Source organism: Oreochromis niloticus, linkage group LG12 (assembly GCF_001858045.2).
Source record: "Oreochromis niloticus isolate F11D_XX linkage group LG12, O_niloticus_UMD_NMBU, whole genome shotgun sequence".
Classification (NCBI taxonomy): Eukaryota; Metazoa; Chordata; class Actinopteri; order Cichliformes; family Cichlidae; genus Oreochromis; species Oreochromis niloticus.
This window is the reverse complement of record NC_031977.2, coordinates 34,187,135-34,196,157: the sequence shown is the minus strand read 5'-3', so window position 1 is coordinate 34,196,157 and position 9,023 is coordinate 34,187,135. Positions and strand designations below refer to the sequence as shown.

Sequence of the window (9,023 nt, the reverse complement as noted above, 5' to 3'; positions counted from 1 at the left end):
AAACATTTACATAATGTGTTTATTTTCATTTTAGTAACACTGAGCTTTGGCAATATATAAAATCAATTTCTTATAAAAAAAAAAAAAAGTAAATAAGGTCAAAAAATGTGACCTTTGGGTTTTGTCCACTTTTTGTATCCCTAAAATCAATTAATGTTTTAATTTATGAATAAAAAACACGGAGTATATAAAGATTTTTTAAATATATGAGTTGCAGTTAAAAAAATCCATGAAGGCCACAGTTTGAAAATAAAGCTATTTTATTGTCAATGCATTCAACATGATTAGATAAACTATCAAGTAGTAAATTTCCGCAAAAGGAAGAAACACTGAAACTATTCCCCACTGACACAAAATATTACACTTTGTATTTCAAATAAAACAAATTATTTACATTGTAATGTATAGACTGCATCTTAAATCAATATCATTTAATATTACATGCACTCTGAAATATAGTCTGACATAATATCCCCAATTTGTGTCCATATTCGTTGTAGACATGAAAAAACTTGCGTTGTAAACCATGATGTATGACTACATTTGTAATTTTTCTCTATATTTGCATTTATGTGATATAAAATACAACTTACTGTACAATTACACATATTTAAATCTTCCCTTATTCTCAAACTTTTAAGTGAACTTTTCATAAATAGATTCATTTTTGAAGTCAAAACGCATTTGCATACACCCAAAACATTAATTGTTTTTACAGGGGAGTAAAAGCAAACAGACAGAAAAGGAATTCAAAGATTACAGTCCAAAGTGAAAGTAAGTGCAAGGGGTGTTCTTGTGTTTTTAAGTGGTCTATTTCCAGTCGGAGTGCTTAAATCCAGGCAGGTTGACAATCCGTCCATGTTAAACAAAAGTCTCATCCTTGTTAGTTTTAAAAAGTCAGTTATGGGAGGTCATGTGACGTGACAAGTGATGCCGTTCCCGGAAGGACTCGTTGCATATGGGGCACTTGAGCTTCTCCTCGCGCCGCCGCTTGACCAGAGGCTCCATGGAGTACTCCTTTTTGTGGTGGGATCGCATGTGGTAAACCAGGTCTGAGGTCATGCGGAAGGAAGCGTTGCACTTGGCGCACCAGTTCTGAGCGGGCAGACAGAGCGAGGTGAATGAGGGAGGCAGCAGGGTGAGAGCTGAGGGCATCTGAAGCTGGATAGGTCCGGAGTTCTTGGGCCAGAAGGCGGTGGCGTAGACAAAGGGGTTCTGCTTGGCCATGCCGCCCGGCACGGGGCAGTTGGCGCCCAGTTCTGCACCCTGCAGCTTGGCAGCAAGGTGGTCAGCCTGGTAGAGTCTGTTGGAGGAGATGGTGTCGCCCACCGCTGGGTGGCAGTCCAGCAGCTTGGGTGGCATCACCAGTGGTGAGATCTGCGAAAAGGAGCGAGATGGCTGACTGAAGGCACTCTTCCTCTCCCCACCACTGCCACCTCCTTGCTGGCTGACGGAGGTGAAAGCACTGCCCATGGGCGAGCTTTGGGGCGGCTGCGTCTCCGACAGCACAGACCTGATGTTAAGGTGCTTCTCCGAGGGGTTGCTGCTGGGCCGACCTCCATCTTTGTTTTCAGAGTTGGAGCTCTGGAGGCTTTTGCTGCTGCTGTGCTGTTTAGAGTTCTGGGCTGACTTTACCTCAGTAAAGGCGCTGCGCTTTACCTCCCCCAGCTCTATGGAGCCTGGTGGGGAGAAGGACCGGTGGTTCTCCTCTAGGCCATACGCTCCTCTGTAATTCTGCACAGACGTTGCAAGCTCCTCTTTAGACTTGGACTGCGGAAGGCTGGGTCCTCTGCACTCCCTGTCCTCTATTTCGGAGAACTTCCTCTTGCCCGAGCTCTCGCTGCAGATCTCAGCCTCCTTGTCACTCGGCGGGCTGGTCCGGTTGTTCTCTAGATCCCTGGCCAGGTTATGAAAGTCTGTGGAGGGTTTATTGTTGTCCTGAGGACTGCTGAAGCCTTCGGAGCGGACCACCTTTGGGCTGGTCCTGGTTGGGGTTGAGTTTGGTCGCTCTCTGCTGCTGTCTTTGCTGTGCTCCTCGTCGACTGCACCAATGCTCTGCAGTCTCTTGGTGCAACGGAACCGGAGATGGGCCAAGAAAGGGAACTCAAACTGGAACCGCTGGCTGCAGTCCGGACAGGAGTGGTGGGATGAACCTAACCGGAGGACAAATGGAAATTGTTGAAAATTAAAAACTGAATAATACTTCAAGAATATGACCTTTGAAATGCATTGCAGTAAATATAACTTTAGGTATTCTTTAGTGCATTGTTCGTAATAGTGAAGCCTACATCCGGTGAAATCAAAGTAAAAACTAAAAGAAGAATAAAATAAATGTGATTGTTTAAACATGAGCTGAAACACTTTACTGTCTTTATGTCTCACCTTTGCTTTTGGGAGGCACTCTGCTGGAACTGAGCAGCAGCAGGTCGATGAGGTCTTTGCCGTACCAGACCAGCAACTCCTCGTCCTTCTCGATGCGTCGGAGCGAGCGGTAGAAGAGCTGGCCGTTCTTCACGTAGGCCTCCAGGTTCTGCTCCTCTTTGTCCCGGGCTGACTGGACCAGCCGCAGCCACATCAAGCCCTCCGAGGTGCTGTTGGCCGCTGAAGTGTCCACCTGTACCATCAAGCAAGAGCATTTTGGGTTAATACTTAAATAATTAATTTCAAATTATTTCCCCCCCATAAACCTCTCAGGCTGTTTTTTAGATGCAAATGGGAAGAGAGAATTACCCCCAAACTGCTGCAGAAACAAGGAGGGCACAACGTGTATTTTTACAGTTTGGAATCTAAGTTTAAAAAAATAATTCAGGGAAGACAAAAAATGTTCACAATGCTTTAATAAATCTAATTTTCCACCTGAAATTAAGCAAATTATAATAGCTATTAAAAACAAGCAAAATCTACTAGTATGACACTAAGATTTTAGTGACCATAGATGTTTTTTGTTTTTGTTTTTTCCTCCTTTTGTTTTAGCCTTTTAGTTTTCATCTCTAGGGATATATTTAATTAATGCACAGAAATAAAATAAATTGTCATTTTAGGCCTGTTTAGATGCCTATCAGTAAAATCTGTTTTCAGTCATAATTACTAAAAATTGAGCTAATTAAACCCTGTATAAGGGATGTATTAAAATAACATTATTTCAAATTTGTGATCAAAATAAAGCTCCACTTACCCTGAATATATAAGGTGCTGTGCGTTTGTCGGTGGATTTCAGAGCTATGAAGGCGATGCTGTCATACAGAGACGTGTGGCTCAGCACGCAAGGCCCGAAAATGGCGTTTTCCGGGATGTCGCACGTTGTGTAGACGCTCGTAAAAATGTCCGTGAGACACTGCTGCACCGCTTTGGCGTCCCCATCCCACACCAACTTCTGAGAGCTGGACTCCTCCATTTCACACTGCGGACACACGGAACCACGAGAAACCAGCGTCAGTACAGGCCTCAAAAATGTCTCACGGAAATCATCAAACTTCCTCTTTTGGGGGGTAATTTATCCCCAAAATGCGTAATTTCCTCTTTAATATATTCATCAAGCAAAAACAAATCACACATTGGAGCCTAACCTTTGGTTATTTAGTGGATTATACCCTCCGCTGTACCAGCTGATAGGAAATAAATCTCTTCCTAGACAGATTGGCTAAACCAGCTGTCAAGGGCGTCGTTAAGGGGCCTGTTTTTTTCCCCCTTTTAATTTATTCAAACCACGTAATAAGTTCATGACGGCAACACCTTCAGCATATTGATGATGTAGTTTCCCAATATCCGATTATATAACAATCACAATAAACAATTCGACAATAAAAAATTAAATCAATCAGAGATAAGTGATCATGTGAATTTTATAATTTATTTTTGTTATTATTATCATCAATAATAATAATAATAATAATAATAATAATAATAATATTCTCTGTAAAAATAAGCTATATGTTTATAGGAATAAAACAATTTAGAAAGGTTTTTATTGTTAATAATAGTAAATACGGCTATTAATCCAATCAGACTATTATTATATAATCTTCGCATAAGTGATATAATAATAAGTATTAATGGTAATTTTAACATCAGAAGGCCTCCGCGGACTCCCTCAATGCCCTCTCTGCCTGATGAAAGAAAAATGAAAAATATTTTTAAAAAGTTTGGGGCTTGAATATTTCCAGGTGCTTCCTGTTAAAGCGTTTATTGCCTACAGTGTTCCCAGAGTCACTTTTAACATCCTTACTTTTCCAGTGAGCTCACTGTGCTTCACGCTTGTGTGATCATTGATTTTTCTATAAATATTGTCTTCATTAATTTAATATCGTGTCTGGTTTTGTTGGATTTCTCACATTGTCTGAAGACTGTTTTTGTTACAAAGGAGAAAAAACGAGAGGGATAATAAGAGGACAGCACCCTCAGTAGGAGCTGGTGAGGTCCGAGCACGTCCAACGGAGAGAGCATGTCCAATGGGTTTCAAGTGGACTGTCAAAGTCAGTGATTTCATGTCAGCCAACCTTTCTCTCCTTTCTACAAGCGGCAGCGTATGTCGCCTCATTACCATAATCCGCCACTTTCCCCTCTGAGACTGTAATTAAAGCAGCACGACCAGTTAATTATTTCTTTTCTCCCTTTCTAACCTCTGCATGTGTGTGTTTAGACGGGTGCGCCTCTTTCACTCCCGCCTCTCCTCCCCTCTTCCTCCTCTGGCGTTTAAATACAGCAGAATCTGTGCGCGGAAGCCTGCACCTGATGCACATTTGTTCGGCCGTAAATTAGGCACAAAGGACGCCAGAAATAAATAAATAAATACAAACAATAAATTCAGACAAAGAGCTTTTCCTTAAACAGCCATTCCTAAATTGTTGAAATGATATGTTGTATGTAATGTTCTCTGATCACTGTTTGGTTTATTTTAGCAACTGCAAAATATGAATAAAAATGATTTACTGTTGTACTTTGGGCCTATAACAGAGTAACTCTAATTAACAGTTTAGAGTGCTGTTATTATATAATAATAATAATAATAATAATAATAATAATAACAATAATAATGATAATAATAATAATAGTCCACGAGGCGCGGTCTTGGCACAGTTCGTGCAAATAAATGAGGCCATTAATTAGAAAATTATTAAAGTATCATTTAAAAGCTCCACAGCTGGGATTAAGGTCTGTGCACTTTTGCGCGCAGTCGGGGAGAAACGTAGCTTTTGTGATCCAGTTCAGAAATAAACTGGCTGATATTGATAACTGCTCTCGTGCCGGTGATTGGCGGTGGGAACAGATGAGCTACCGTCTGTTTGTCCCCGGGATCCGCAGTTGTTTTGTGGGTGCAAAAAGAGAAAAAGCGATGCTCTCCTCTGGTTTGGCTTCTGTTCTTATTTATTATTATCATTACTATTATTGTTTTAAAAGAAGGGTGGAAATTTGATTAAATAACAAAGAACAGCTGCCGCTGAAGTCGGCTGATTTACAGGATTTTGTAACTTCGTAAACGTTTAGCAGCAGCAGGAAGATTCTCTGGAACATTTTGCGCACACCGCCTTTCCAACGCGGCTCCCGGCGCTGCGATGCGAAGCTAAACAATTTGTTTCCGGCACTAAACAGAACCTTTTTATGTTCAAAGAAACCCAAATAGTCGCTTGAGGTGGATGAAATCCTCACAAATTATCGGGTGACTGATATGAGTCAAGGCCAGGCTCGAATTAATAAAAAGAGACACCGAGCGGCGTGTTTGCACATCCAAACTGGAGGAAAGCAGCCACCCTCTCCCTCCAAACCCGCTGCAGGTGGGGGTGAGCTGAAACTGGGGGGTGTTTCACCCATCCGCTGAAACTGTCCCGAATCAGCGCTGTGACTGAACGCGGCAGCGAGGAAACATCTGCGTTTGCTTTATTATTTTTTTTTCATTTTTTCCTGCTTTCTATTCTGCAGAACGTGTGCCGCGCAAAGCGAACCCCCCACCCAACCCACCCCTTTTATCCAGCTCCAAAACTATCCGAACCACACACAGCTTTCACGTCACAGACCTACCTTTCCGTCGATGAGGAGGGAACAATAATCCACAAACGACTTGAGAGCGATGCTACGAATCAATCCGGGAAAAAAAAAGCCCCGAAAAGACGCGAGGGGGGATGCGGTGACGGTGATGGAGGTGATGATGGAGATGGTGATGCGCTCCCGGGCTGCTCAGTAGTATCAGTACATTTCCTCCCCAGTGTGCTGAAAGTGACAGTGCTGCTGCTGCCGCCGACACTGGCAGTGAAGGAGCGGGGCAGGGAAAGAGAGCTGCACGGATAAAAGCAGACAGAGAGAGAGAGAGGGAGAGAGAGGCGTGCAGATGGGGCCCGATGCTCTGGCTGACTGGCACACCGACACACACTTTTTGTTTGCGGCACATAATCTACCCAATGAGGCGTGTCACTCTCCGTCTCCTCCCTTTAACTCTTCACTGGCCGACTGTCATTTCGTGCGATTTATGGATGTGCGGAGGGATAAAGACCCCTCTCACCCCCGCCCATTATTATTGTAATTCAGATCACAATAGTTGGTGGTTGCATTGGTCGGAATAAAGTGACATTTAAGTTGAAGATTTCTATTGTGAGGGGAGAGGAAAGAAGCCAACAGCAGCTTCGAGTTGTCGAGAGAATAAAAATGTTCTTCCATCATTATTTTATTATTATTACTGTCAATATTATCCTCCTCATCATTATTATTATCGTTATTATTATCATCATTATTGTTGTTGTTAAGTTAACCCAATAAAGCATCACTTCAACCCCTCCAAATTTGGCTCCAAGCCTCCTTTATGCACGGTGCTACTGCTCAGTGCAACAAACCAACTTTCTCTGTGGTTTTAACTCGCACCACTTTTAATTTTTGGAATTTGGATTCTGAGTTGAGCAGGCATCACCGGGGGCACCGCGCGCTCCCGCTGCCTCCCGCCGTGCCAGCCGGTTCTCCATGCGGTCAGAGCGCCTGGGTATCCCGGGCAGTCTCTCACAGCGGATCTCTGCCGCTGCTGTCAGTGCTGCTGATGCTGTCTGTACTGTGTTTGGGCTCATTTAGGGGGCGCCAGTGTATAATTTGCATTGAGTGAAGGCTCGATATTGTGATGGAAATAAAGCTGCAGGTCAGGTACAGCTCACTGAGGACTTTTTTAATGTCTATTTGAAAATAAGGCATTACTTTTATCTGTGCAAGAGATTTCTGCAGATGTACCCCAACTAAGACTTGACCAAAGTCTTAATATAGCTACTTAAAAAAAAATCAAATGTGTACTATTATGCATTAATTTTTCAACTTGCATGTCATTTTAAGATGAAAAGCTAAAAATGAAGAAAGAGGATAGTAGTGAAAAGGCCCTTTCTCAAAACTGAGGTTGTGAAGTCCAATAAGAAATTCTTTCTGGTGTTATAGACATTTTTAAAGAAAATGATGTAACCAATAATTATTTGAACATTATATACATAATATACTTTGAACATAAAATGTATGAATCAGCCACATGATTAATATTCTCTGTGCTCAGTCTCTAATTAATGCTTACAATCATCTTGTGAGGTCTACATCATCAGCCACTGATGGGACAAACCCTAACCCTTAATCCCAGCTTTTACAGAGAAATAGAACCTTTATTTATTTATTTTTATTGTGGGTCAGTTAGTTATTTTTGGTTCCTTGATTGCCAAGACTTGAAACGATTTTCCAATGACAGAAATCACACATCCCGGTAACACAAGGTTAGGAATACTTTGCCTTCCCAGACCCACTGTAGTGGTTTACTTGATAACTAAAATAACACTAAACCCCAAACACAGAATTGGAGGTTTCTGCATTGCAGCTCAGTTATTATCTGAATAAACTGGGTTCCTCACTTGTACTAAATTCTGCTCTTATACAAGAGCTAAAGTGCAAAAAGCTTTTCTCAAGATTTTACCAAAGGAAAGGGGAAAAAAACAAGTATTTATTGGTATTTCAGGCAGTTTTTGAGATGATGTTTTAGTGATTATTGTTAGTTTCATAAGTAACTTCTGCATATTAGAAAAAACAGACAACACTTAAGTAACAGCTTCCAGTTTTAGTTGAAAGAACAGCTGATCTTTCGCCCTCTAGTTTCAGCTGAAGAGGAAGTAAAGCTCTTCTCAGTCAGAAAGGAAGCAAGAGGAGGACGTGGACGTGAAAAACAAAATCATTTCCTCTTCAGTTTAATCATGTTAACATTTTTTTAAAAACCTAATACTAAATAGAATCTTTTAAAATAATCGTCCTCTCCAGACCTTCAGATATTAACGCCCATCATTTTCAGTTACTTTTTTTTTTTTGCAGATGGTGTGAGATTGCAGTGTGTGCTGTGGATAAATATGAGTACAGATCAGCTGAAGCATCCTGTCATGGCATGAGTGATCAGGAGTGCACCCAAATTTTTCGGAGGGGAATAAATGCACACACAATACAAACCCCTGAAGGATAAAACACAGTTGTCACAGTTTGCTGAGAGCTGCCGGTATTTGGCCTGACATTGTGTGCTTGTGAAAAATCCAACACACTTAACTTATTCTGTATTTTTCATCGAGCTTTGTCAAAATAGTCGTGGCTTCAAAAAAATTAAAATACAACACTTAAGAGCAAAATCGACAATCCAAAAATTAAAATTAAAATAAAGAAACGAACACGAAATGTGTTCCAGTCAGGCATTGCTATCAGCTGGTTATTAGGAAGATTGTAGAAACTTAATTTCATGAACATAAAAAAATTATTCAGGGGCATGTCTGTGCGATAAACAACGGTAAAATAAAATGTGTTGTGTGTGCTTTTAAGACACAAATGCACAGCAGCGTGTGTCATCTGGATCATTTGAAACTGAAGTTTTCCCTGAGAGCATCTCTCTTCAGTTTCTACTCAAATTTTATTCTAATTTTGTAGTTAACACCAACATATTCACATGTTAAGAGAAAACTGCAAAAAAAACAGCAAAATAATTTTTAAAGTGAAATAAAAGTGTAAATTTTATCTCAGTAAAAGCGTTTCTTCTACCGTAG

At 41.1% G+C, this 9,023-nt stretch overlaps 1 protein-coding gene across 1 annotated transcript; it reads right to left on the bottom strand.

Annotated features, from left to right (window-relative positions):
- Positions 1-242: 242 nt before the first annotated feature.
- Positions 243-6,386, bottom strand: prdm8b (PR domain containing 8b). Its single transcript, XM_003444464.5, has 4 exons — positions 6,016-6,386; positions 3,176-3,400; positions 2,383-2,614; positions 243-2,153 (listed from the first exon to the last, which is right to left on the bottom strand). Exons 2-4 carry the CDS (start codon positions 3,392-3,394, stop codon positions 898-900), a joined length of 1,707 nt encoding a protein of 568 aa, XP_003444512.1. The 5' UTR covers positions 3,395-3,400; positions 6,016-6,386; the 3' UTR covers positions 243-897.
- Positions 6,387-9,023: the final 2,637 nt, after the last annotated feature.